This window comes from Sciurus vulgaris (assembly GCF_902686455.1).
Source record: "Sciurus vulgaris genome assembly, chromosome: 1".
Lineage (NCBI taxonomy): Eukaryota > Metazoa > Chordata > Mammalia > Rodentia > Sciuridae > Sciurus > Sciurus vulgaris.
The window spans coordinates 209,673,848-209,700,896 of record NC_136461.1 but is presented as its reverse complement, the minus strand read 5'-3'; the positions used below and the strand labels follow the sequence as shown (position 1 = coordinate 209,700,896).

The following is a 27,049-nucleotide window of genomic DNA, read 5'->3' as shown; positions in this document are numbered from 1 at the left end:
TATCTCCCAGGACGCTACCAGCAGCTCCTACACCCACTACAGCCTCGCTTTGTTATCTCTAAACCCACCTCAGAATTCTCTAGAAGTTCCTCAGAGTCTTTTATGCCAAAGGACAGTCGCACAATCTTCCAACCATGGTAGCCCAAGCCCTGTGGTGCTGCCCCAGCCGTTGGAGAATACAGAGAAATCAGACATAGCCCTGTGTCGGGGGCCAGGGTGAGAGCACGATGTGGACCGCCGGGGAGAGCCACTGGCAGCAGGGCGGAGCCCAGAAGGGCCCAGGAGGCGTGGGGGCTTGGTGGGTCACCCGCAGGTTTACCTTCTAGTCAGAGGCCAGTTACAGACAAGTGAAAGCCTGCTTCTCCCCTCCAAGTTCAACTTCCAAACAAGAAGTAACGAGTGAGCAGTGGGTGTCGAGGTGCTCTCACTACTGCCTGGGAGCCGCTCTCCCCGGGCTGCTCCAGGAGAGCGTCCAGTCCAGCCAGCAGCTGTGTGCGGAGGGCCTCCAGGGCCAGGGCTCTCTGATGCCAGCTGCGTTTGCCAAGGGTTCCCAGGGCATGAGTGTTTTTATACCGGATCACTCAAGCCTGTGCTGTGGTAGAAGATGTCACCCTGCTCAGCAGAGCCACATCTTCTGCCCGTGGCCCTGGATAAGTCACTTAAGCGCTCTTGGTTACAGACTGGTGGGGTGAGATGTGCCTGCGTCCCATCCTGCTGAGGGTAAGCCTGACGCAGGTGCACAGCGGTGCTGAAGAGCACTCAGCCAGAAGCTCAGCCCTTCCACCTGCCAGAGGTCCTCTCACGTAGGTGACTGCAGTCACTCAGCCAAAAAATGTCCAGAGAAAGCGCTGCAGCTGTGCCAGTGCAGTTCAGGTGGGGGCTGGGGGGTAGGAGAGCTGCAGACAGCTGCTGCCCTAATGCCAGCAAAGGAAGGGACGTTGGCAGAATCTGTGACGTTGCACCTTTGTGTCCTGCAGCTGAAGTCAAGCGTGTGGGTGACACGGTGCTGGGGATGGCCACGCAGTGCGTGCAGATGAAAAACGTGCAGAGAACCACACCACAGACCCTGTCCAACCTCTGCTTGAAGATCAATGTCAAGCTGGGGGGCGTCAACAACATCCTGCTGCCCCAGGGCAGGTGAGCCAGCCCTTCTGCCCACGTGCTGGGTGCATGGATGGTTTTCAGTGGGGCGGGGAAGTGTGTAGGTGTGCAGAGGCGCCTGGGCGAGGGCAGTGCTGACAGTGCTGGGGACAAGGGCCCTGACTACACACAGTCTCTCTGGGACCAGGGGCATCTGCAGGGGGCAGGTGCAGGGCCGGAGTGGGTGCTCTTCCCATGCCAGGAGTTGTGCAGCTGAGCTGAGCAGGGCACACTTGGAATGACCAGGACAGGGATGCCCGGTTCACCTGCAGGACCTGGAGCAGGATGTTCCTGTGCCCCCTGCAAGAGGCTGACAAAGGATGATACTTGATGCTAGGATCGGAGCACTTTGGACAGAAAAGTGCCACATAGGAACCACTGTTGGTGAATCCCAGGCCAGTCCAGGAAGTCTGACTGAGCACTAGCTGCCAGCGTTGTCTCTGGAATGGGGGCGGGGGTGAGCAGCTGTGCCTTCCTCCAGAGTTCCCTGGAGCTGGCTTGCTGCCCTGGTTATTGGAGGGCAGAGCCAAGTACACATGTGCCACTCCTCAGAAACCAGGGCCTCCAGCACAGGCAAAAGGAGCAGTCTTCATGGCAACAAGTGTTGAGGTCTTATCATTAAAGACCCAGGCACTTGTCTTAACATAGAAATAACAAAAATGGTGAAGGCAGCCAGATAATTCAGTGAACCAAACTGTCTTGGTGTAAAAGAGATGAGAAGGCACCACCTGTGTGCAGATCTCCAGCCTGCTCTGGAGTTATCCTAGTGTCTCCTTTCATTTTCTGTTGTTATAAAGAAATACCTGATGCTGGGAAGTTCACAAAGAAAAGTGGTTTATTTAAAGGCACAATAGAGGTCCAAGAGTGAGCTGCCAGCCCTGGCTTCTGGCGAGGTCTCATGGTGAATGGCATCATGGTGGGAAAGCTCATGTGCATGGAGGAGAGGGGTCACATGGTGAGAGAGGAAACTTTGTAATGACTCCCACAGTAACTAACTCACCCCAGCAAGATGGGCATTAGTCCTTTCCCAGGATGATGTCCCAGTGACCTGATCGTCATCTGCTAGGCCCTGCCTCTCAATATCCTTACACTGGGGACCACACCTCCAGCACTCGATGCTGGGGCCACACTAGAGTGCAGCGTGAGACTCCCCTGCAGGTCTGGTTAACCACAGTGTCTGACTCAGCAGTTCAGGATTTGGGTCCAAGAACTCACTCTTCTGATGGCATTCTGCACTGCTGATGCTGGTGGCTAGGGGACACGCTTTAAGAACGGCTGCGTTGCCCTCCTAGCTGGGGGAGGAGGTGTGGTGATGCAGAATGAACCTGGACTCTGCCTGAACGTGGACCCTGGCTCTGCAGCAAGCAGTAACTCCACTCACGCATTCAGGGGAACAAGTGAGGACACACCAAGAGGCAGCTGCGAACCAAGAGTAATTCCATTACCAACAGGCTCTGTGGTTTTGAGTGCCTGTCGTGTGCGAGGAGTCTGGGCCGCAGAGTGAGCACTGGGACCTCAGCTGTTCCCTTTAATGGAGGGGAGATGGTCCATGAGGACGTTCACCTGGCATGCCAGTGGCAGGGGCTGCACTCAGGAGTGTGAGGACATGGGGTTTTGTGAAGGGGAGAGGGCCCTCCCAGGAGGGTGTCAAGCAAGTGGATTCCTGGGAGAAGAGCACTGGCCAAGGGTGTGGCCTCCAGGGCCCTGCAGCAGGAGCCATGGGAGTGGTGGAGGTTGTTTTTGCTGAAAGCTACACGTGCAGTGGTTCCTGTAGGCTACAGCTGCTGCACCACACCTGACCTGTGTTCTGGAAGGCCGCCTGTGGCTCTGCGTGGAGGGTGCTGCGGGCCTGGGCCAGGCTGGAGGCAGATACGGAGAAGGAGCACCCAGGCTGTGAGTTGTTTTGAAGATAGAGCCCCCTGGGGCTTGCAGGCAGAGTGGATTTGGGCTTTAAACAAAAGGGAAGAAGCAAGGATGACTCCACAGCCTTTGGCCTTGTTCCAGAGAGGTCAAGTTCATGCTCCTAGCTGAGGGCCCTGGGCTTACTGCTCAGGCCTCTGGAGAGCACCTGTGTGCATATGATGTGTCAATGTGGGAAGGAGACATCTAATGTCCAGAGGCAGCGAAATCCTGGAATCCTGGGTGGTAGTCAAAGCCAGGAAGTTGGATGAGATCTCTCAAGGGTGAGAGTAACAGGAACTGAGTGCTGGGAAGTCTAGTGTTAAAAGTCATGGGGAGCAACAGTGGAGACAGAAGGTGAGGCCAGGGAGGAAGGTTGCCAGGTCTCTGAATGCTTGGGAAAGTGTGTCCTGGGTCATGAGATGACTTAATGAGGTCTTAGTACATTTCTAGGCATAGGATTCTTCCAATACTATTCAGCGTGTGGGTCCATTGGACCAGCTGAGGTGGAGGTCCCTGGAGACCTTGCAAAGAGTAACCTGGTTGCCATGGAGTGTGAAGTTGATTAGGAATCTGGGAGGCAGTAACGAGTTTAGGAGATTCAGGGAGCTTGACTGCAAAGCAGGTGAGGTGGCTGGCGTAGGTGTGGTTTTTGTTGTTGCAGGTGATTTGCACATGTGAATGAGGGTGTCACAGGCTGCTATGCACTCTGAGCACCCTGACAGCAACAGCATGCCAAGACCTGCAGCAGGACTTCCCGCTGCTCCTGCCTTCTGGCTAAGCAGGGCATGGTGAGGCCAGGTGGGGTGCATTCCATCCGTGGTCCACTCCCTCAGGGTTACTCTGAGGCGTATTTCAGCCCTCATGTTATTTATCTGTGAGGTTACTGTGTTACCTTTAAAGGTAAAAATTCTGTTCAAAAGTATAGCCAGGTAGCAGTGGTGGTAACTAACATCATCAGAGCTTCGGGCCATGTCCGGAGCCTTGGCCTCCAATGCACTTCCCTCTGCAGGCCTCCAGTGTTCCAGCAGCCCGTGATCTTTCTGGGAGCAGATGTCACTCACCCACCTGCAGGGGACGGGAAGAAGCCTTCGATTGCTGCAGTGAGTGTCAGTGCTTTCTTCTGAGCCCTCTCTTGATGGCCTGGTGCTCAAGGACCCTGCAGAGACCACCAAGGCACCTGTGATCTCTGCAGTCATGTGGCCAAAGTACATGGAGGTTTGCCCAACTGCTCAGTGAGCTCAGAGCCTCATGGCAAATAGGTGATTGAAGGGGACACTGCGGGTGGCATGGAACAGGCTCTAAGAAGCTCTGAGTCGTGTGCACTAGCACTGTGCACAGACACATGTGGACTGGCTGCCCGTCTGGCCTTCCGTCCTCTTCAGTTGGGCCTCAACATTGCTGCTTAGCAGTGCCAATTATTCTCAGGAGGACCTGGGATCACTGTTCTAGTGGCCTTTCATTTCATTTTATTTTATTTTATTTATTTATTTATTTATTTATTTTGCGGTGCTGGGGATTGAACCCAGGGCCTTGTGCTTGCAAGGCAAGCACTCTGCCAACTGATTTATCTCCCCATCCCAGCCTTCTATTTTAAAAAAGATGGAACCAAACATGCCTTCCTGATAGTGAGGTTTTAAGCTTTGGAGTGCAGAGAGCAAAGGGGGTCACTTGAGAGCCATCTTTACTGAAAAGCCTCGTAGCAGTGGAAAAAACATCATTTGGTCATTGTCTGGAGCCAGTGGGTTTCCTATGGTGCCACCTTGAGTTCTTGCGCCTGTGGTTCAAAGCAGTGCTGGGCTGCTGGCAGGAATGGGAGTTTGAGGGCCATAAATGTGGGTGCCCTGCTCCCACCCTGCAAGGAACATGGAAGCACAGCCTGCAGCCTCTCCCTGTTCTCTGCCGTTCCTTTGGGCCAATTAAGCTTAATATTCCTGAGCTTTCACTTGTGTAGAATGAGGAAACTACTGTGGGCCTCTAAAGAGTATTGTGAGGCAATGTAGTTAAGCCCCACCACAGTGCCTGGCTCATGACAGGTGCTGAGGACACGCGGCCATCGTCCCATGAATCTGGAGGGAATCTGGTGCAGGAGCATCTGTCAGGGCGTGGGAAAGCCAGATGAGCCCTGGGAGGAAGGGAGCTGCCGTGTTCACTGTGTGCATGTGGGTGGGGCACACCTTGGGAAATCAGTGTCACATAAGCAAGGCAGGTCCTGCTGCCTGGCCCGGTAACCCACGGTCCTGGCAACCACGGTCCTGGCACGTCCCGTGTGAGTAGCGTTTCTTGCTTTGCTGAGTGCTTTTTAGCTCCTTCCTCCTTCGGACAGAGAGCAGCAGCTCAGCAGCTCTGCTCGAGGCGGCTGACTTGTGCTCAGGTTTGCAGAGGAGGAAACTGAGTTCAGAGAGGAGGCTCCTGGGGCTTCCCGAGCTGGGCTCTGCGCCCCAGCTAGCTCTCTGGGCTCCAGCTCCGGGCACTTGCCATCTTCCTGCCTCACCTATCCCTATTAGTGTTTGTTTTTCTGGACAAATGTGGCGTAGTGTTGAATATTGTCTCTGGGTTTCAGAGGGTTTTTTTCAAGTTTTTAGGAACAGAAATCTGTGTTCATCCCGACCCCCCAAATTCTCAATAAATAGAAACGGATTTCTGTTTATGTTAATTTATTTCTGTTTATATCAACTTAACATTACGGGGTCCGTCTTTTCACTTGTTTGAGAGGAAAATCTTGGCCCAAGGCAGGATATAGGCGAGAAGTCTGGGGCTAGCTCTGGGAACACTGTCCTGTGTGGGTTTCCTGAGAAGCATGGCTTCCTGGAGCCTGCTTTCCCTGGGCTTTCCCTCGGTCCTTCCACTATAAGGAGCTTGCCTCCCAGTCAGAGGTGAGCAGGGCCTGGGAGTGCCTGGTCCTTGTCCCATAGGGCTGAGCTCCATTGACCCTGGCGTTTCTTGTTGCCCTGACCAGAGAGCCATACCCTCGTGGCTCACCGTTCGCTTGCTTCTGGCGAGCATCTGCATACTTTGGCTCACACAGCTCTGGCCTTTGGGTTCCACCCCTCCTGAGAATCAAAATCTGGGTTGCTGTGTGTTGATAATGCCAAGAGTTCTTCAGAAAAGAGTTACCAAACCTTCAGAGGAAGCAAGGACACCACTGCCATTTTGCTGTGTTGGGACATCCAACTGGAGGCCTTTCTGCCTATCTGCAGGCCTTTTCCCACACATACCTGAAAGAGGGAGCCTCGGAGAGCCTTGCGAAATGCTCGGTGCGTGTTCCCACAGGTCGTGGGCAGCATGGATGCACACCCCAACCGCTACTGCGCCACTGTGCGTGTGCAGCAGCACCGGCAAGAGATCATTCAGGACCTGGCCGCCATGGTGCGTGAGCTGCTCATCCAGTTCTACAAGTCCACACGCTTCAAGCCCACCCGCATCATCTTCTACCGCGACGGCGTCTCCGAAGGCCAGTTCCAGCAGGTTGGGTGTCCACTCTTTGAGCCTCTTTCTATCCTCATCAGGTGTCTGAGATTATTCCCCAGTACGCTAATGCAGACTGATGCAGCGGCTCTCTGCCCAAGGTTGATGTGGTCAAAGTGTGGAAGGGTGAACGGGGTGGAGTCTGCAGGACACAGGATTATGTAGACCTTGGCCCTGCTCAGGCCCGTGATGCAGAGGCAGGGTGGAGGAAGAGGAGGAGGTGTGGGTGTGAGCTTGGGCACTGGAGACATGGAAGTGAGGGTCGCACCTGGCTGGTAGTGGTTCAGCAGCATAGCACACGGCCTGTGCTGTCACAGGCTTTGAAGAGGTGTCAGGGGAGCAAGGTCTTTGCAAGACAGGGGCCTTGTGTCGGGAACCCTCCTGTCTGTGTGTGAGGGACAGGCTGGAGGGGGTGCCACAGTGGCAGGGTGAGCAGACCCTGGTACAGTAGTGCATAGAGATGGGTGGGCCTAGTGTGGGTCCGGAAGGGTAAGAGCACCCTCACTTACAAGGGTGAGTGAGGGCATGGAAATGGCTTTATTCTCCTGATTGTACCTGCAGCAGTCAGGGGGTCACGGTGCCCTGCCAGTGGCAGTAGAACTCCATCCTGACCCTGAGATTCTCCCCGTCAGCTTGGGGTAGTGTTTCTTCACTCCCAGAGCAAGTGCTTTGTTAAGAAGCGATAGCAGTGGGGGCCACACCTGGAGGATTCCTTGTGCATTTTAGAGGCTCCAGGTGCACAGGAAGCTGCCCCCCTTGGTCACAGGCTGATACCATGTGGCAAGGCGCAAACATTTGCCTTCCTGGTCCCTGTAGAAACAGTGGCTCATGCTCCTAAAGTCCAAGATCCCCTGGAGAAGAATGGACTCGGCTTCTTGACCGAGTGGCCTTTCTGAACTGCTGTAGCACCTGGACTGGCAGCTCCCTCTGTGCCCTCACAGCCCAGGGTCCCACTGTGCTGCCAGCCCACTGCCTCTTGACAAACCTTCTGGGCTCCCCCAGGGGGACTCTTCTCCCTCCCTTGAGCTCCTAGCCCTTTTCCCCCATATCACAGTCCCATTCCCTGTTAGAGAAGGGACCTGCTTTTCTAGACTCTGAGCACTCTGAGCACTCTGTCTTACAGAATCCCACAACTGAGTTTTCTGCACCCAGAACTTAAGGTATGTTCTTGAGACGTTGTGACAGTATTTTGGTTGAGACTTGCTTAAGATCTATAGTGTAGCCAGGCACAGAGTCATGTACCTGTCATCCCAGCTACTTGGAAGGCAGAGGCAGGAGGACGGCTTAAACCTCAGAGTTCAAGGGCAGCCCAGGCAATACAGCAAGACCCTCTCTCAAAACAGTAACGAAAATTCAAAGTGCCCGGTACTTAGGCTTTGCCCGTCACTCCCAGTCTTCACATCAGGACTCAGGTAGTGCAAGCATGTTTTACAGGTAGGTTTGGGGTCAAAGTGTGTAGTTTTCCACATGACTATTTGGTTTCAGAGCTCAGATTCAAATTCAGGTCTGACTCCTAAGCCAGTGTTTTTTTACATTGGATCTATATAAAAAAAGAAGCAGCAGCTTAATGAATGACTGAATTGGTTAGTGCTTGTAAGTCTTCTATGTGCCCCTGAGGAATGTACCTGAGAATATTCTAGGTGCTGGGCTCGTCATTTTCATGCACTTTCTAACTTAAAACTGGTTAGCCGTGAAACCTGGGTATCCCTAGCTCCGCTGTATAAATGGAAACGTGAAGCCAGACAGGAAGTTCTGTGTCCAGGCACATACTAGCAGAGCTGGAAGGCCTGACCCTTTGCGTTTAAGTGGTACCTATTGTTAAGGTGTTTACTTCCAGATGTATGAGGCCTAGAATGACTCCGAAGCCTGCCTTTCTTGCTCTCCCCTCAGGTCCTTCACCATGAACTCCTGGCCATCCGCGAGGCCTGCATTAAGCTGGAAAAGGACTACCAGCCAGGGATCACGTTCATCGTGGTGCAAAAGAGACACCACACGCGGCTCTTCTGCACTGACAAGAACGAACGGGTGAGCTCCACGGCATGTCCTGGGGACACAGGGTCGTTAGGGTCCTGGGCCCTCCTGTTAGCCTGGACCTGAGCCACACTCAGAGCTCCCGCTCTGCAGAGCCTCCTGGCACCTGCCCCAAGTGTCCTGGATGGCTCTCCTTGCCTTGGGAGCGGTTTTATCTCGTGAATCTCGCAGAGCTGGGAAAGGTCTAGTCACAAAATGTCATTTATCTCATGAAATACCAAAAGATTCTAAGAACCCGTTGAACACACAGCTATGGACTGGGCAGCCGTAGAGTGTGGTAGGATGGAGGCAGCTGGGGCCCTCGAGGGGGTGTTGGGAAGTGTGCAGGGTGGTTCTGAGGAGCTCCTTCATAGGTCTGTAATAGCCGAGAGCGTCTTTCACACGCCTAACAGGACTCATGGTCCTGCAGCTGCCCAAGAAAGAGTGCCCAGGAGGGCAGGACCCAGACCGAGAACCATCGCCCTCGCACTGGTGGCAGCAGGGCGAGACCGTGGCTGTTTAGATGCACTCGGTGCTGAAGGGGAGTAACAGCTCAGCCTTGGTGGCCCTACTGCCACACCAGTGCAAGGAGGCAGTGTTGTTGTGTAAATGGAAGAGGCAGAAGGTAAGTGCTACAGAGAGGAAAGGGGATATTTTGTCTTGTGAACAAAATAATTCACTATCAAGATAAAGCACCTGGGGCTGCAGCTGTGGTTCAGTGGTGGAGCACTTGCCTGGCATGTGTGAGGCACTGGGTTTGATCCTCAGCACCAAATAAAAATAAATAAATAAATAAATAAAATAAAAATATTGTGTCCATCTATAACTAAAAAAATTTAAAACAAAAGCAACTGTGATCTTAAATGTACCCAGAACTCTGACCTAAAATTATATAAAGGGGAAAGAAAGTGGAGCAAAAACTGACAGAATTTCATCAGAAGTTGAAATGGGCAAAAAATGAATGAGAACTGACAACTGAAAGAGTGAAAAGAATGATCTGATGCAGTAACTCGATAGAACCCTGTCTGCAGCGACTGGGACACACGAAAGGGTTGCAGAAGTTGGCTTTCTACCGGGACAGAGAAGTTTCTCGCGTTTTCATACCTCACTTCTTGTATAATAAGCCTTATGTTTTGATCATTATACAATTAAATTTTAAATCAGTAGGAATGAAGTTTAAGAACACTTGAAACTTTCAATTTACTGCTGAGTAGCTAATGCATTAAACATATAATGAGGATGGAAATTGCAGAGCCCTTGGAAATGAACAAAAACCAGAAGGTTCCTAGCAAACCTGTGCAGTGCAGCTAGAACAGCACAGCCTCTAGACTTAGATGCACTCAGTGTAAAACAAGAACAATGACCATGAGTGAGAATAAAGACAGGACAGAAAGAAGGGACCCCAGTATTCCATTCCGGAGCCAAGGGAGCTGCAGCACCCTGCGGCTGGGCGCCTTCCTCTTCTCAGTCCCCAGGTCTCCGTTGCCAGGAAGCAAGGAGGCTCCGAAGGCAGCTATTCCTGGAAACACCTACACCCTCTCCCCCTTCCCAGAATGGAAAATTAGTAGAAATGAAGAAGCAAGAGAGGAGATTAAAATCAAAACCTGCCTCCTTGAAGATAGACCAAGCGTGACTCCACAGGGAATGGAAGAGGACCTTGTACCAGCATAGATCATAAAGGGGTCATACAGTTGTTCTTAGAAGGTCCTGGGCCCAGGGAGCTTCGCAGACACATCCTTCAGACCTTCAGTAACATGTCGTCTTAAGTGCAGTGGAACACACAGAGGCCAAAAGTTACTTGGCATATTTATAAGTGTAGACCAGAGTTTCTCAGGTAAGGTTTGTACCTTCAAGGAAAACACTTGTACCGTTTCAGAGATTAAGAATGAGGGAGAATCAGCTTACATGCCAAGGTTGGTTTTCTAACTTGGGTACTGTGGTGGGGTGAAGGGTACAGGGTCTGAGGGAGGTGGCCTGGGCTCCATTCTAGCCCTCGCACACACTGGCTGCTTGACTGTGCTTCCCTTTGCCTGCTGGGATCACTCTCCACTAGGCGAGGATGTTGAGAGGTTTAACTGTGTTGATTCACACTAAGCACATGGCTCAGCCCCTGATGTGGAGTGGGGGGTTGTCATGATGAAAGCTCTCGCATGGTTGAGGGAACACAAGCCACAGCTACCTTGCAGCATGATCTGGGTGTCTGTCCTGGAGAAAGTCACATGCCTGAGTGCAGGGAGACATATTTCTTGTGATGGCAAAAGTAGAAGTAAACTTACCTACCCATTGAACAGGAGGAAAGATTGTGCTGCGTTATATATCAGCATTCTGTGCTGCAGAGGAAAATCAACACATCATACCAAGTAGATACTTCTCAACTGTGGTATTAAGTAAAAAAGCAAGTAGCATATGTATTTGTGATGCATATGTAAGAGTTTTCAAATCTGCAAAAACAGTGACATACACTGCTGATGTAGCCTTGAATGGGTAACAGATATAAAAGTGTAGAGCGAGTGTCCCTCACCCACAGTGCTTGAGGACCCACAGCGTTTCAGATTTGGGACTCTTATCTTGGGAATGAGAGACCCAAGCCTAACATGACTTTTTTGAGGGGAGGGGTACCATGCATTGAACCCAGGGGCACTTTATCACTAAGCTACGTTCCTCAGTCTTTAGTCTCACTAAATTACTAAGGCTAACTTTGCACTTGCAATCCTTCTGATTCATCCTCCTGACTAGCTAGAATCGCAGCCCAGATTTTTTGTTTCTTTAAAAATTGGAGGGACTGGAGTTATGGCTCAGTGGTAGAGCGCTTGCCTGGCATGTGTGAGGCACTGGATTTGATTCTCAGCACCACATATATATGTATAAGTAAATAAAATAAAGGTCCATCAACAACTAATAAAAATATTCTTTAAAAAAAATTGGGGGCTGGAGATATAGCTCAGTTGGTAGAATGCCTGCCTCGCAAGCACAAGGCCCTGGGTTCAATCCCCAGCACCACAAAAAAAAAAAAGGAAGGTTTAGGGGCTAGGGTTGTAGCTCAGTGGAAGAGCACTTGCCCAGCATGTATGAGACCCTGGATTCAATCCTCAGCACCACGTAAAAATAAAGGTATTGTGTCCAATACAACTTAAAAATAAATAAATAAATAAATAAATAAATAAATAAATAAATAAATAAATAAATAAATATGCGTGTGTGTGTGTGTGTGTGTGTGTGTGTATGAGATGTATTTTGACATACTGAAGGTTTGTCTTTTTTTTTAAACACTAACAAGAAGTGAAATAATGAATCTAAAGCTACCAAGGGAGCACACTGGAGATTTTCTTTTTTGTATATATATCTGAAATATTTTATAACTAAAAATGACATATACATAGGTGGCTTTGTGAATGAGCAAGGAATGTGCACTGAGGGGTTTTGTAATAGGGGGATCTTGGCCAACTAATCCACAATTACAAACTTCAAGTTAGATTACTGAGCAACTGTATTTATTACAGCTTCTCCACAACATTTCACGAAGCCACACTGCTCTCTTGCAGGTAGTGGCCAGGAGCCAGCCACTTGTGGGAGCCCCTGCCAGCTTTCAGGGCTTTGCTTTGCTGCCTTGATGCTGTGTGGACGTGCTGGGCACTGGCCTGCAGAGGGTCCTTGCCTGGCTTGGTTGTAGAAGCATGTTGCTTCAGTGTGTTGCTGGCAGTACCCCTGGACCCCAGGTCAGAGTGGCACCAGCAGTGCCGGAGCCCTCTTAGAATCATGCTTCAGTGAAGACTGCATTTAGGCTGTGCAGCCTTGTAAGGCGTGAGGGCAAAAAGCCAGCCAAGACAGAGCAAGTCCAGTCATCGGTACCCGGTAGATTTTACACTGTACTCTGAGCACATGCATTAAGCAATTTGAAAACTTGCTTGTTAGGGCAGCTTTGGCCAGAAAGCCTGGTATGGACTAGCTTGCTTGCTTGCTAACTGTGTCCTGCTGACCCTGCCATGTCTGATGAGGCTCTTATGTTGCTACAGGTTGGGAAGAGTGGGAACATTCCAGCTGGCACAACTGTGGACACGAAAATCACCCATCCAACCGAGTTTGACTTCTACCTGTGTAGTCACGCCGGCATCCAGGTGAGGATGGAGGGCCCCACTGGCATAGTCTGAGGCGTCGGCTACAATGTCATCCACAGACAGGGATCTGCCTGCCCCCCACCCGCAGCTCATACTCTGGCTAGGAGAGATGGGTGGTTAACCTGGGACCCAGGAGACTGTGGCCATGTCAGATACTTGGAAGGAAAGAACCACTGAGGTGCTGGGTTAGACCATGTGGAGTGGCCACCAGGGCCTCCCCAGTTAAGTTCCAGTGTGGATGAGGTGAGGTCCAGGCAGAAGGAGCAGTGAGTGCCAGGGTACTTGAGGGGGACAAAGGGTGTATTGTGGCTGGAGCTTAGTGAGCTAGAAAATGAGACCTGAGTATTCACGAGGCCACCAGGAAGCTGCTGCAGTAGGGGTGCCTGGAGAGGCAGCCCTGGCCGGCCAGCCTTGCAGTCCCCTCCACACAGGCTTGCTGCTGGGCAGGCTCGAGGCGAGTGTCGGCACCAGGAGATGCAGTTGCCGTCTCCTTGTGACCCCATCAGGCTCCTTCAGGGAGGAGACCTGTATCTGGCCAAGGGTACCACACATGCATGTAGCCACCAAAGTGCCATGTCCATTGAGGACTGCAGCCTAGGGCCATGGCCATTTGGGTAGACCTGAGACCAAATGTGTATTTTTACACATTTGAAGCATTGTTCACAAGGAAAGGAAGAAGAAGAAGAAGAAAAAAAACATAATAAAGGTAGAGAGCGTAAAGGTTTTTCTGTGAGTTCCTGGTACAGATCGCCTGCCCTCTGTGGTCCCCCACAGCCCCTCTGGGCAGCTTGCTCTGTAAAGGCACGTTGTTTCTGAGCCATTCCTCTGCTGCCTGCCCCTCCTAGTTTCCATCCTGGTAGGAGAACCCTCACTCTCAGGCCTCTTTGGCTTTTCTGCCCAGGAACTTTCTAGTGGGGAGACTTCTGGTGAGATGTGGAGGCTGTTCACAGGGAGCCCAGGGAGCCAGTGTTGCTGCCCCGTGTCCCAGGCACACCACCTGGACAGTCCTGGGATGGTCTCTCTGTCTTCGAGCATGGTTGCAGTGTTCTGTGGAGAGATCTCGCAGTGCATCTGGCTTATCTCATCCTCTGATCTGCTTCCAGGGGACAAGCAGGCCTTCCCACTACCACGTCCTCTGGGATGACAATCGTTTCTCTTCCGACGAGCTGCAGATTCTCACCTACCAGCTATGTCACACATATGTGCGTTGCACACGCTCTGTGTCTATCCCGGCACCAGCCTACTATGCTCACCTGGTGGCCTTCCGGGCCAGGTACCACCTGGTGGACAAAGAACATGATAGGTGAGTCTCATGCCTGTCGGGGCAGGGACTGTTTCTGATAGGGACCCCTGCGGCTGCCTGTGTCCACCAGGCACACAGGTCCCTGAACGTGGCAGCCTTGCACCACTCATGCACTATGTGCTGTCACACGCTGCCCCCCTCCCCAGGTGCCTGTCAAGTAACGGCTGTGTTCTCTCTCATTCCCTGTGTCTGTCCCTGCAGTGCTGAGGGAAGCCATACCTCTGGGCAGAGCAATGGGCGAGACCATCAAGCCCTGGCCAAGGCCGTCCAGGTCCATCAGGACACGCTGCGCACCATGTACTTTGCTTGACGTGTTCTAGTGTTTAGCAATTGTGTACCAAGTTGGATTCACATGAGACCAGCTACACTCAGACCAACAGACACCCAGCCCTTCCGTGACAGCCAGCATCGAACATGAGACGTCATTGATTCTATCAGATTCTCCATTTTCCAGATTGCCTTCCGTCCCAGATTTCAAACTTGGATTTTGAACTGCAGACCTGTATGAGACCCCACTGTCGTAGGAAATATGGTTTGCCAAAATCTATAAGCTGCTTATTAAAATAGAGTCCCGTGTTTCCTAAAAATCTCCTAAAACCAGTCTATGAACTCAGGGCTTTAAAACATTTTTTAATTTATTTGGTCATTCAATTTACTTGTTTTTAACACATAATTCTCTATGAAATTGATGGGCTCAAACTAGCTGTGAATGTTCTCTGAGAGTGAAAGCAACACAAAACATTGTGGTTTTAAAGCCTTGAACATTCTGATGTCGTCACTGAAGTTGATTTCCAAGTGGCGTGGCTGTGGCCTGGCTGCACGAGCTCCGGCCCCAAGGGCAGTTGGCCATGCGCAGCGTCCACAGGTGTGTCTCACTCTGCCACCGCCTGCCTCACAGTGTGAGCTGAGGAGCAGTGGCAGACGAAGGGCCACGTGTGTTTACAGCAGTGACATGTCCAGAGAGATTGGCAGACAAGTGCCATTTTAACAATTTATTTAAAAAGAGAAGAAAGACAATATACCGACAGTCTAATCATAAGATTTGTCCTATAGGACTGTGATGTTTATTTTCCAAAGTTTCTAAAGAATACGGGTCTGTGGTGATAAATACAGTACAATCCTTTTTCACTGTTATGTCTTTAATGTAAGAGAAGAATATATATATCTGGTTTGCAGTATTAATGTGATAGGTAGATGCTGTTTTCCTTTTGTTGACTACGGGGTGCTTCTTGTGACCTGTTTTGCATATCAGGAGTGTTAGAGCCTGGAGACAGGCCACCTCTTGTGGCTCTTAGTGCTTAAGTACAGGAATATGCAACTGACTCCATGTGACAGCCATCTGCCCCCAGTGTGGACTGTGTGGCCTGTACCTCGGGAAGGGACTGCGTGTCCACCAGTCACTCGCCACTCCCTCTGCCTCCTCCCCAGTGTGCTGCTCAGCCGATGAAGCACAAACGGAGTCTGTTTATTCTTCCATCGCTGGGGAACACGTTCCCGTGTCAGAGTGCACTTCTCCCGGCGCGTGGTCTTGGTAGGCGAGTTTCATAGGATCTATGCACTGAGACAGAAAGCTGCTGCCAGTAGCTCTCCTGGCTGCAGTCGGGGCAGTGGAACCTGCCCTGGGGGTCGCCCGTGGCGAGGCCAGCAGAGGGCACAGAGCGCTGTTGGGATTTGCATCCAGGTCCCCAGATGTGGGTTTGCCAATCTAGAAACCATTGCACTAAGAGCGACACCACAGACGGCTTTGAAGGTGACAGCAGATGTGGCTGTTTGTGCTGAATGGGCCTGTTGTCCTCGTGCGCAGCTGAGAATCATACCCGTGCTCCGTGTAGACCTTAAGGAAGGGGGCGAGCCTCCCCTGTGCTGCTTTGTGCCCTGCAGGTTTCCTCCCTCCCTGCTGATGTCCCTTCCCCATCCCTGTGTGACGTTACCTCTGGCACTGCGGTGGAGTGAGGGTCCCAAAGGTGGTGCCTCATGCTGGAGTAGGCACCTGCCTGCCCCCACCCTTCACTCCAGGGGTGTCGGGCGTGTTGGTGAGCCCCTGGCAGGGCATCCTGACCCTGGGCCTGGCTGGCGGCAGTGACAGGCGGCTGTGGTCTGTGAAGATGTGTACTCAGTGGGGTCTGTGTGCATGTGGGTCTCTTACTGATGACATGAGTCTTTCCTTGCTGTATCTTTTTCACTGTTTCTGAGTGACAGCAGCCTCCGCTCTAAGAAGTACTGCAGCTGCCTGTGGTCTTGTTGGCAAGTGGCACTTTTTCCTGCTTCCCGAAGGACACAAGTGCACTGAGCTGAGCTCACCGGCACACTGAAGCTGAAGAGGGACTCTTGGCTAGTGGATTTTTAGAATCTGAAATTTAGTTTCAGCCATTCTTAGAGCCATCTGGAACCACGTTTCCCAAGGCGTTTCTCTACCCCTGCGACAGAATCTCAGTGTCAGGGAATGGTGGGTCTTATTCAGATGCAGGTTCCGAGCCAGCTGCAGACCTCCTGGATCAAGTCTGGGGAGCAGCGGGGCAACTGCATTCTGAGCTGTCACTTGCGGCTCTGGAGGAGCTGGGGAGGCATTTTCTAAGGATGTCCTCCCAGGGCGCCCAGGCACCTGAGGGTGCGCCCGCTCAGCCAAGCAGGAGGTGCCAGGAGAGTGTAGGCTGGCCGGAAATCAGACCTGGTTTTGTTTTGTTTTGTTTCTAGTTTAGTTTTGATCCCTTTGAAGGATAAGTTTTCTTTGAAGAAGGGTACTTTTTTATAGCCCTGTGCTTGTTTTGTAAAACTTTTAATACTAAAAACATTAACAGACCAAATGTCCCCATTTGTCAGCTGCATACCTTTGTACATGTCTGATGATTCAGAACTTAAATGGCTGTAGTCACAATTTCTCAGGTAAATAATTGTTTGATAACCCCATTATCAGCATACGTTTTGAGACCATGCAGAGCCTCGAGTTCAGTAGTGCGCCAACCCCGCTCGCTCGTGGAGACCAGGAGGTGCCGCCACGGCTCAGGCTCCCGGATGGCTGCTTCCTCCCCGGGCTCCTGTGCTCATGTTCACATTTGAGGGCTGGCCACTCGCTGGCTTTGTCCCCACCCCACTGTTAAGTAAGGTGTGCCTTGCTTTAAGCAAACTGAATGTGAAGATGACAGTGTGGAAATCTGGATTCATCTAAAAGAAAAACTGGGATTTCTCTCATCTCTTTAAAAGAGGCCTACCAATTAATGATGATTCTTACTGGGACTCTTCCCAGTGTACTTCAAAATACTCACTTCTTAAAACCATTAGTGAACTCCCATTTACCACTATCCCTTAGACTCAGCAGCTCCTTCCTGTGATAACTAAGCGATGCCAGGCCCAGGGGAGAATTTAAAGGAGAGCCCCTGTAACATCAGCAAAGACCCCATCCTGTCACCTGGGTGTTGTGAGCTCAGCTTCCTAGCTCTGAAAAATTTTGTAAGACTGGGTGTGTCTGTGCTTTTTAGAAAGGGGCTGCTTGCTCTTGGCCTGGGTTTCCTGTCTGGAGAAGTCTGCGTGTAAACCATTCTAGGGTCTGCTTGGTCTTCTCCAGATCGGGCTGCTTTGGCCAGGCAGTATCCTGGCCCAGACCCAGAGGCTCCAGGCCATCTTCCTGCCCCCACCCACCCCCTGGTGGGTGTGGCTGCCAGTAGGGAGTGAGCTCGGCTGTGTACAGTGGCCTGAACAGTGCTGTTCCTGTTTACCCCTTTATTGAGTGCTCATTAGAATGATCATTTAGGTTCAGTCCCTGCAGTGGGATTCAGGATTTGGGGGAATTTTATTGTTGTATGTTGTTTTTATTGTTGTTAAATGCAAATGTTGCTATTTATTTTTTTCCTTTCTGCTCTGGTTTGATTTGGCCAATGTGGGTATTCCAGTGCGTGGTACCTGATGATATGGTAGAAATGATTTTCCCCAATTTTTATAAATGACCTAATGTTTACCTTCAAGTTTGCTGGATGATTTTATTTTTGAAAGCCACAAATGTAGTTTTTCTGGATGAATTGTTTTTTTAATATATGCAGCTGTGTGCTTTCACATTGATCTGCCGGGTGGTTTAAATTTTTATTTTTACAAGGCAGTTTTTCAGTCAAATTATATATTTGATATAATATGTCAAGGGCAGACCAGCCATGCATCATGCAGTGGGACACCAGAGGGTCAGGGGCCTCTGGGGGCTGGTGGCCTCTCCTGGCTGTCCAGGGTCCTGGTAGCAGCTTGTTGCCGGGGCCTCGGGAACCGGGTGGGTCTTACATCTCATCTGGCAGACAGTTACAAGGATCTCTCACGGGCATTTTCCTGCACCTATGGACGTTCCGTTAGGCGCTTTAGATGTTGACCTAATCAGACAGTGGACAATCCCGGTGGCCCCGACAAGCCATAAGAAGCTCTCCTGTGACCTCTCTTTGACTCATCTCTTGCGCTCATGAGAAAAGGAATGTATAAGTAGAGACAGATACTCGCCAGTGTTCACATGCCTCACCTGCAGAATGCACATGTTTTATTTATACTTCAAGCCCCCTCCCCTCTCCAGCTGCTGTGCCAGCAGTCTCACTGCTGTGACGTGTTTCCATGTGAACACGGTGCACGTGTGACTCTGTCACGGGGTTGTCCCTGTTACATGCATGTTGACGCTTTTGTAAGGAAAATTTTTCAGCTCAAAGTAATTGCACTGATTTTTTGACAACTTCTTTTTATCGTGTCACCTTTGCATCCTGTACTTGTTTGAAACGACTGTAAATAGACTCACTGTGGCGAAAATGATGTGAAGACAGGAGCTGCTTGGCTTCCGTGCTGCTGCCTCGCGTTTCAGTATTGCGCGTGAGCGTGGTGCTGACTCGCCTCTGCCCTGCTTCCTGCTCCTTAGCCTCGTGTCTTGACCCTTCGTGAAGGACAGACGACCCTCCTTTGCTTGTGTCTCTGACAGGAAGTTTCCATCTGCTCTTCTGATGTCTGCAGAGTCAAACTTACAGGACTGACTGTACACCTTTGGGAATCCTCTTGGTCTGTCCAATTCCTTGCATTTGCCATGGCTCCCGAGAGTACTCCTCCTTGTAGTTCCATCCAGCCTTTGGGCAGAAGCGTCTGCGTGGCCCATGTTAACAGACCATGGGGGCCTGTCTTACATCTCTTTGGCCAGTTGTCAGTTTAAAACCACAAGGTCACTGTCATGTCAGACTGTCATTTGTGGCTGCACCCATAAATGCCAGAGAGACCTGAAGCCCAGTGTTTGCCCATATACCTTGTGTTCTGCTGGATCCAAGGGATGTGTTCCAGCTGCCATGTTTAACTCTGTTTGTGGTCAGGCTACCCAGTATCAGATACAGAAAGAAGCTTTTAAACCCATACGGGTCGTGTGTGTGTGTGTGTGTGTGTCAGTCAGTCATCAGTGCCATCACGTTGCCCCGACTTTGCTTCTGTGGTTATGTCCTGCCATTTTATTGTCTCAAGTGAATGTATTGACTTAGCCAAGTCACTAACAGAAGGTGGTTTCTGAATACCTTTTAGTTAAAACAAACAGATACAGATAAAAAGCTACCTCTGAAATCTCAAGATTCTTATTTGCTCTTAAGCGTAGCTGTCCACACTGAAAATAGCCAAAATGTTGCCTGAATAAACTGAATTTGGAACATCTCTCTGTTCAGTTCTGGCTTGAAAAAGTGTGTGCCATACTGTGACCAGGGCAGCCCCTCCTCTGCTGTGGCAGTGGACCAGGGACAACTCAGTGCTGTCCAGTTGTGAGGGTCGAGCGCTCTGGGAGGCCAGGCGCAAAGGAAATGAAGGGCTCCCTGCGCAGTCAGAGTGCCTTCCGCCAGGCGGTTGGGAGCGCCCCGCTCTGCCTGCCTGGGCTTTCCTGTTGAATGCAGGAGGCACTTGTGTTCTGCTTGCTTCTAAATGGGTTAACTACGGCTTCCTCTGCTTTCCTCTCCCTTTCTACCCACTCTCTAAAATCACGAAGGTGCTTTAACGCCGACTCTCACGTAAGAGACACCTTTGAGATAGTTGCAGGGTTTCAAAAGAGGGCAGGCATGATTGACCTTTGATTTTGATCTGAGTTACTGTCACTCCCTATTTAAAAAGGAACTAAAGGTTAAAAGCAAAATGATCTGTTCCAACCCAGGGTCATTGGAAGACCATAGCTTGAGGAAGGTCCTGCCAGCCATCCTGGGGGTCATACCTTGCAGGAAGTCTGGCCTGGGAGAGCCAGTGCCGCTGACCAGCCCCTGCGTGATCATCCACTTGGCTGTCAGAAGCGTCATCCCCACACCCTGCACTGTGGATCTGCCAGCATCCTCCTGGCCTGCCTCCCGTCTTTCTGTAGGTTTCTCATGTTCCTCTGGTCTTGGAGCTTGGCAGTCACTCCAGACCCCTCCCCCAATTATTTGGCTTTGGAATTCTTGAGGGACAGGTGACAGTTCACCAGTGTAGGCGTATGGTGTGTGGAGGTGGCTCTGTGCTCCCTGTGGCTTTGGCCCTAGCGGTCTGATATACTGTTCCCTGGAGAAGTTGCCTGTAACACTGTGGTTTGGGATGGGATGGGGTTCGTGCCATGTGGCGTGTTTTGATTCTGAAAGAGCCAAGTGCCCTTCGCAGTCTAAGAATGTTTGGATTCTGCCATCACATTGTTCTCTACCCCAGGAAGGTCGGGTGCCTGTGATGTCCCTGACTTGCCTCCTTGGCTGCTTGACTCCTTGTTGGCCTTGGGTTTTCAGCCAGAGTGCAGTGCTGGGCATTTGAGAAAACCGTGCAGCACCAGGCCCCCACTGCCCTCGGATCTGCCTTGCCCCTGCACCGTCTCTAGTAGGCAGAGGTGACTTCTCCGGCTCGGCTCCGGGTGTGTGGGAAAGCTGCTTCAGAAGGAAGGAGGCACTGAAGATCACTGGTGCTTTTGCTGGCACTTTTCTTATTGGTTGTGGTGAAAAATTCAGACATGTTGGGTCTCTGGAGCCCTTGGTGGTGTGACTGGGGGTAGGTCCTCCCATTGTCCCTCTCCCTTTGGCGGGGAGGATGTGTGGAAGGAGGCTGAATTATCCCCTATTTAAAACCTCCTTGAATTTAGATAGTTCGGAGTTAAAGCTAAAACACCAAATATTGATTTCCCATTCTGTTCTTTCTGTAATTTCAAGGTCCTTAAAACTAGTGAGTTGATCCCAAGAATACCTGCGCCACTCACCGGCGGCGGGCAGGGCTGTGATGCAGACTGCCTGGCAGAGCCAGCCTTGCGCACAGGACCGAGGCTCCTGGGCATCCTGGAGATTGTGAGAACAGTCTCAAGGGTGGGGTGGGGCAGGCCCCCACCCTGAGAGGCGGGTAGCCCCAGGTCTTCCTCCGGTCTCCACCCGAGTCTGGAGACTCAGTCCCAGACTCTGTGCCTTTGAAATCTGGTCCTCAGTGTTGTTTTAGAACGGCGCTGGGCAGGGTTTTAAGTGGAAGCAAGCCCGAGTCATCCTACAGGTCAGCCAGCGCTCCCTGCCACCCTCCGCTCCTGCCTGCAAACTGATGCGGGCTGGCTTCGCTGCATGTGGCCCACGGGTGGTCCAGGTACCATCCCTCCCTCGCATCTCCTACCCTCTGAGAGCACACCTCTGCTGGGGTTTCAGGAGGCTGATGCAAGACCACCTCTTAGTCAGGCCTTGACCATGACCATCAGCAAAGCCTGATGGTCTTGTTCCCTTAGTGACTCAGCAAGAATATCCATTGTAATGGACGTAGATTGTTTAAAAAAAAAAAAAAAAAAAAGGAGTGGGAATCGTGTTGTAAACGTGTGTGAAGTCCTCAGATGTAAGGTGCTCTTCGGTCCTTCTGTACTTACCTTGTTGTTGGCTGTTTCGTGACTTGCGGGGACACCATTTACTTGGCCTGGTGTCACGAGCTGTGCACACAGGACTCTGCTTTCACATGCAGTGTCATCTCTAGCTTTCCCAAGCCAGGTATTGAGCAGCTTCTTGGTCAGTGGTCTGATTGGAAACCACCCTCCCTGTCAAGGGATGATCTTGTTGGTTTTAATTGGAGAAATACTCTATTGTGTTTATTTTTAAAATATATGGAAAAGGCCTTTCCCTTGGCAGAGTCACTGGCTGCAGAGGGATGATTCATTAACAGTTTTGGTTCCTCTTCGAAGCCAAATAGACACACGTGACTAAGATCCTAAAGTATGTAGTTTAATTAGCATTAAATTGAAATTCAAGTCCTGAGTTTGATAGTGGATTTTAATATAGTTGTTAAAGGTATGAATTCATGTTTTATAACTGTAGAGGCAAGTGAGTTTTTTATTTTTAAAAAAGTTTTAAGAGAATAATTGTAAGTTTCTGTGCAGCAAAGTGGCTAATGGCTCATTAAATACAAGAAGAGAATGTAGTATCTAAATCCAGACTTTTCTTACCTCCGGTACACTTCAAGATTACTTGCCTAATATGTATTGAGGGATTTTAACCCTTAGTTTTATCAATTTTTCTAATTTTATTTTATTTTTATAAAATAATTGAAAAAGAACCAAAAATGAATTCAAAAGTCCCATGATGGATCTTGCCCCTTCTTAATTTTACCCCATAATAAGACATTTTAGAAGACATTTTGAATCAAAATGTATTATGACCATTTGAAGTTTACTGTTTTCTAAGAAGTCGAGCAGCTAAAGGGCCTCATTTCAGGTGGCACTCCATGTGTTGTCCCTGGACTCGGTGGTACCTGCACGCGGATCTGTGTGAAAATGTCTTGTGCTTGCGACGTGGAGACCATGCAGTGCTGTTTGTAAATTGACAGTTCCTGTACAAAACCGTTATTTATATACGTTGGCCTCTCTGTATGATTCTTAATTTGCTACATGGATTGTATGATTAATCATAAAATTATAGTACCTGCTAAATCCAGTCTGAGGCTTCCTGTCATCATCTGTGGTTCTGATGCCATTCCGTGTGTCAGGATGTCCAGTGCTTGCGTGATGCTAGGTGGTGATGCCACTTTAAGTTTAAGCCTTAATCAGACACTAAATTTGTGAGTTTCAGAGTATGCAAAAATAGTAGACAGAGTGAGTTTGAACTGTTCCAATCAAGACATTAGACCATAAGTAAACAGATTTTTTTCTCTGAAGTTAAAAAGGGAAGCATCCAGTAATTACCCCCCGCCCCTGCCCGCACCCCCAATCTGGCTTGGCTGTTGCCCTTGCTTGATGAAAATGGACCATTGTGCATGTCTGTGGCAGTCAGTCAGTCAGAAGACCTGTTCTGGAAGTCTAGAGACTTTTTCAGGGTTGTGTAAAATGTTTGATTTATTTCCCCTCCAGTCTGAGATTCAGTTCTGCTACTGGAGAGCACGATTTGGGTGTAGGTCTTACTTGCAAACCTGCGCATGTTTAAGCTTTCTGCAGATAGTGCCACCTGTCATTGCTTCTGCATACGACTGAAATGAATTTATGTTTTGTAAAAGCATAATTCAATTTAGAGATAAAATGGAGGGGACCCAGCTTTCTTTACAATGTGGATCTACCTCAGTTAAACAGTTGGGTGCTATTACTAAGTCTGTCAAATTAAATTGGAAAAAGTAACCAAACAGTGAGATGTTAACTCCACATGAAACTTGAAATCATAGTTTCCGTTTATTTAATAATATTTTTATTTATTTTGTGCCTTTTATGTTGAACCCTAATGCATTTGAAAAAAATCAGTGTAGAATTAAGCATTTTACATTGCAGAGGGGGAGAAGAGCCCAAGTGGCCATGGAATTTGATAGATTCCCAGCCAACTGCTGCAGTATATCAGAACCCCAACTACCCTCTTGTGGAAAGGAAAAAATTATGTCTAAAAGCAAACTTACCATTTTACAAACTCCAAACTCTTCTATGCATATATTTGTAACTATCACTTCCATTTTCTGTGCCAATGAAGGGGTGGCCAAAAAAAAAAAATCCTTAAGTACTTTCTTCATTGCGGTTGTAGCCATTCATGCCCCTCCTCTGGCGTACTCTACCAGAGCGTCTTCATGAGCAGCGGATGGCAGATGGGCTCTGCTGGCCCATCTCTCCTGGCCCAGCCAGCACCGGTGCTGGCGACCAGGAGCAGAGGAGGGGTGGGCTCATGGCTGTCTGGAGGCGGGTTTCCACAGCTTAGGACGGCTTCCTGACGGGTGAGAAAATCAGATAGGAGATTGGTGACTTTCCACACTTTTATATTTGGCGGTTTACAATTCTAGACTTTTCCTACTATGGCAATCTTTTTTAACTTAATTCTTTGGAGGTAACACAATATTTTGGAGTCTTAAGAATTTGATTTTATACCAATAAGAAATAAAAGTTAGGGATCTTTCCTGTAGTATATAGTTTTACTATTTTAAGGAGATCTCTGAATTTTACAAGAGAACCAACATTCCTTAGTGGCAAAACTTTGAAAGTTGATTTGGGAGGCTTTTTGCTGTAGGATCGTAAAAAAAAAAAAATAATAATTCTAGTTTAAATGTTTTTAATTTTTTAACTTCCATCAGGTTGATACATAAGCTATATTTTATAAAGAGTAAATCATCCTTTAGTATGCTGCATATAAAGATCAGCGTTGTTGCACTTTCTCGGTAATAATGAATGCCCTACAATTGGCTCGCCAGGAAGCATTTCGTTTTCCCCTAACAAGAGTACTCTGGGGGGTGGTGATTAAAATCTATATAGGTACCTCAAGAAAAAAAACCTGCATATGCTGCATTTTGTTTCTTTAGCTTTTACATGTAGCATTTTGTCTTGCTTTGGTTATTTTGTTTAGATATATGCTTTCTGGACCCCAATAGACTGTTCAAAGAAAATTTCAGAGTTACTCTTGCTGAGGTATAGTATCCTTTTTGACGCACTGCAATATCTGATTCAGAGGTTGCCCTGCATTAGAACACCTTGCCCGGCACCTGAGGAAAGGGTGCTACGTATAGCAGGCGGAGATGTTGCGGATCCTTCCTGTTCACGCTGCTCTCGATTCCCTTCTCCATGTCATCAGCAGTTGGACACCTTATTTCTGAGCTCAAAGTTGAAAACCATGGCATTTTAGTTTTTCAACACAGACCTCACAGAGTTGCCACTGGGCAAGCGTGTGACCCACAGTGCTGCTGATGGCAGCAGCTGGTCAGCCTGGCCTCTGAAGAGCCAGCCTGCGCCTTTCTTCATTCCTCAGCACTCACCCCGAGCGATGGTGGGGGTGGTCTGGATGGACAAGACCAGCTGGTGAAGGAAGCTAGATGCTGAGACACTGAGCGCCTACTGTGTTAAGCTGAGCTGGGTCCTTTCAAGTTTGTTTTTACAGCTTACTAGGTTAAGTAGTTTGCACTATTTTTGCAATAAATTCATGGAAAACCTAACAGTTACTTGTTTTGTTTCTTACTGTGTGTATATAAACTAATATTAAAAGTTTGGCATAGTGTTTTTTCACCTCCTTACATAACCCCTAACATGCACAGAATGCTGTAAATCTGATAAAATATGATGTGAATGATATTTTATAAAGTTATTTTGTATGGTGTCGATTTTGTTTTGCCTCATAGTATGTCAGCAAAAAAAAAAAAAAAAAAAAAAAACAAACAATAAAATTCCTCGTATTTACAGCTGCCTCTAACAAAGGTCTCCAGTTACTCAAAAAAGTCTGCCTTTGGACACTGTCACACACGGGTTCAAGTCCAGTTTCCAGGTGGACTCAGGCCTCCAGGAATGAAGTCCAGAACCCTCTTCCACAGCACATTGGGGCAGTTCCGAGCCAGGCATCACCTGAGGACCGGAGTCTTGGGGAAGCGTGGGACAGCACTGAGAGTGAATGTGGCATGCGGGACTTCGGTGTTCCGAGGCCAGCAGCCAGGGAGAAAGGACCACGTAAAAGGCCGGTCGGTGGAGCTGTCATGAGCAAGACTGAACTCCTTGTTCTGTGGGAGCCCAAGCTGGCCGCGTCCTTGCTCATGGCCTGGTCAGCCCCTTCTCTCCCTCTCCCTGGCAAGTTCACCTCCCTCTGCTCTGAAACTCCCAGTGCTCGCTCTCTGGGCTGTTTTTGACTTCTGCTATCTGTACTGAAAGAATAGGTGGTGCTGGGAAAGGAGAGGAGGGTGGGATCAAGAAAGCCAACAGCTAAAAATCCCTAGGACGTACGCGTGGCTAAAGCAGGCCATGTTTTGTCATTTGAGCTACCACGATCCATTGTTGAGGTAATTACTCTTGACATTCTGGTCTCTTGCTCCCGTTTTTTTCTTTTTCTAAACAAAATTAAGATGTAGTGATTTATTAATGTATCTAGGACCCTGTACCACTACTACAAAACTGTATCTGGGCATGGTGGTGCACATCTGTAATCCCAGCGACTCAGGAGGTTGTGGCAGGAGGATCACAAGTTGGAGTCCAGCCTGGACAACTTAGTCAGATCCTGTATCAAAATAAAAAGGTCTAGGGAAGTAGCCCAGTGGTAGAGTATCCGTAGTACCACGCAAAAGAAGAAAATCACAAAATACCTTTGTGCCCACGGGCCCTGGAACATGCTCATCAAAATCCAAAGAATACTCAAACTAGTAAGAGATCTACAATGTACTTACTACAGCCTGGCCTGCTAAAACCTGTTCACTGTCATTTATTGAACATCCAGAAGCAGTCACAATCTGACTGGAGAGACCTAAATGTGAAAGCAATGCATGATGGTTAGTGTTGAGTGAATTAGGAAAGGATTCCAAAGAACAGCAGCTCCTTGAAATGAGGACATTTTTGGTCTATATACGAAAGGAAGCCCGTATCAGCAGGAAATGAGTCAACAGAGGAAAGTATTAGAATAGAGTATGAGAGCAGGCTCATGGGCTTGAATGTTAAAATGAGAATCTTCCCCAGTGTGAAAATGTTACTTTTTAAGCTGCAAAGTCCAATGAAAAGTCTAGTCTGGAATTTCAATTCCATTTCCACCACTTACGAAAAAAGGATATTAATCTTCATTTAATTGTTTTGATAGGAGGGAGGCCGTAGAGATGGTGAGGAAACCAGTTAGGAAGCTGTTAGAACCATCCAGCACGTGGCGCTTCCTAAGCAAGTGGGTCTGGCGTGCTTGTGGTTAGGTGTTTTAGCTGGTCACGCAGGGAAACCAGTTAGTGTTTTTCCTGGGGAGTGCTCAAA

The 27,049-nt window shown here is 49.3% G+C and overlaps 1 protein-coding gene across 1 annotated transcript in view; it reads left to right on the top strand.

Moving 5' to 3' along the window:
• The window catches only part of AGO2 (argonaute RISC catalytic component 2), an 87,704-nt gene extending 72,591 nt beyond the window's left edge, over positions 1-15,113 (top strand). Inside the window, exons 13-19 of the mRNA XM_079106861.1 lie at positions 978-1,137; positions 4,052-4,142; positions 6,313-6,507; positions 8,398-8,532; positions 12,531-12,632; positions 13,736-13,935; positions 14,137-15,113. Coding sequence (XP_078962987.1) covers positions 978-1,137; positions 4,052-4,142; positions 6,313-6,507; positions 8,398-8,532; positions 12,531-12,632; positions 13,736-13,935; positions 14,137-14,245 — 992 coding nt within the window. The 3' untranslated portion in view covers positions 14,246-15,113. The remainder of the gene's footprint in view (positions 1-977; positions 1,138-4,051; positions 4,143-6,312; positions 6,508-8,397; positions 8,533-12,530; positions 12,633-13,735; positions 13,936-14,136) is intronic.
• The last annotated feature ends 11,936 nt before the right edge of the window (positions 15,114-27,049 follow it).